At 40.4% G+C, this 1,741-nt stretch overlaps 1 protein-coding gene across 1 annotated transcript; it reads right to left on the minus strand.

Annotated features, from left to right (window-relative positions):
• Positions 1–538: 538 nt before the first annotated feature.
• LOC141648532 (uncharacterized) lies at positions 539–1,489 on the minus strand. Its single transcript, XM_074457266.1, has one exon. The coding sequence runs from the start codon at positions 1,487–1,489 to the stop codon at positions 539–541; it is 951 nt and encodes a 316-aa protein (XP_074313367.1).
• Between the last annotated feature and the right edge of the window lie 252 nt (positions 1,490–1,741).

The following is a 1,741-nucleotide window of genomic DNA, read 5'->3' on the forward strand; positions in this document are numbered from 1 at the left end:
TCACATTTGGGAATCAGGGTCAAATTTGTTGCATTGATCTGCTTGAGGAGCTGCCTACTCTGGAAAAAGTCTTGCACTGCATGAATAACATCCCCTCCTATCTCACCCCAAGCATCTTTGAAGAACTTACTCGTGTATCCATCAGGACCAGGTGACTTAATATCAGGGATACTAAACAAAGCTTCCTTAATCTCCAAACCTGTAACAGGTTGCAGCAGCAAATTCCAATGCTCAGTAGTGCATATAGGTCCCTGACCTATTATACTCTTGTGCACCTTCTTAGTTGTTTGACTGGAGCCTAGCAAGGATTGATAATATTCAAGAAATGCTTCCTGAATCTGATCTGGACTATCACACTCTCTTCCATTCATATCCTCAACTAGCACCACCTTATTCAAATTCCTTCTTTTTTTTCAGAATACCATGAAAGTAAGCACTATTAGAATCCCCCTCTTTAACCCACTGCTGCTTAGCTTTCTGAGACAGGAAGCTCTCCTTGGCCTTTGATAAGTCTTGCAATTTCAGAGTGGCCTCATATTCATCTCGCTATAAGTCGCAAGTTGGTAGGATCTCTTGATATTTCCTCCTGCATGATCTCCACCTGTTTCTGCAGAATGTTGGTAGCCCCCTCAATATCACTATAACTCTCCACATTCAACTGTTTCAGCACAGGCTTTATCCTCTTCAAACTCTTAACCAGTCTGAACATAGGTGTGCCCACCAAACCAGAATCCCAATTTGCTCTCACAAGAGGTAGGAAATTTTTTGACCCTCCCCACATATTGAAGTATTTGAAAGACCTCTTGCTTTGACCTTGATTAGAACTCTTAATAACACATGGTGTATGATCATACAGTCCCTCAGGCATAAAGTGTGCATACAAATCAGTAAAATTATCACACCATGCCTTGTTAACCATAAACCTGTCAATTCTGCTATAAATTCTTTCCTCAGGTTTCTGTTTATTATTCCAAGTGTACACAGCACCTATTGCAGCAATGTCCATCAGTCCACAGTCAGCAACACATCTTCTGAATGGAACTATCTCACCTGATGGAGCATTCCCACCTACTCTCTCAGAAGGAGATAGCACACAGTTAAAATCACCTACCACTGCCCAAGGTCCTGCAATCTGATACGCCAATCTGGTCAGGTTGTCCCACAGAGGAGCTCTCTCAGCAATGCCATTGAAAGCATAAGTCATAGTTAACCAGAATACTCTCCTATCCACCAATGAATCAATTTTCATATGTATATATTGAGCATTATATTCCAAAATTTGAACTCTAAACATAGTAGGGTTCCACAGCACCCATATACGCCCACCAGAGTGATATCCATTATTAGTTGTGATGCACCAATTATTAAAACTGCCAGCTGCCTTACTGAAGGCTTTATTCTTTATCTTAGTCTCTAAAAGACCAAAAAGACCTATATTATTAACTTGCAAAAAATAATTAATCTCCCTCTGTTTACCTACTCTATTCATACCCCTTATATTCCAAAATCCAATTCTATCCATTAGACTGGGAGTGAATATCAGCATTACCAATTTTTCCACTACTCTTCTTAGATGGTGAAGTAACAACCTCTTTGTAAGAGAATGCTCCAAAGTTTTCATTGCTATATCCATCTTTGCTTCCTTCTCTTGAATGCATCCTTACCAATCTCTTGACAGGTGTGTGATGACCATGATCTAGTCTCCCAACAGTACTCACTGGCCTGGTTTGTTCCAGAGCTA

This window comes from Silene latifolia, chromosome 1 (assembly GCF_048544455.1).
Source record: "Silene latifolia isolate original U9 population chromosome 1, ASM4854445v1, whole genome shotgun sequence".
NCBI classification, from domain to species: Eukaryota; Viridiplantae; Streptophyta; class Magnoliopsida; order Caryophyllales; family Caryophyllaceae; genus Silene; species Silene latifolia.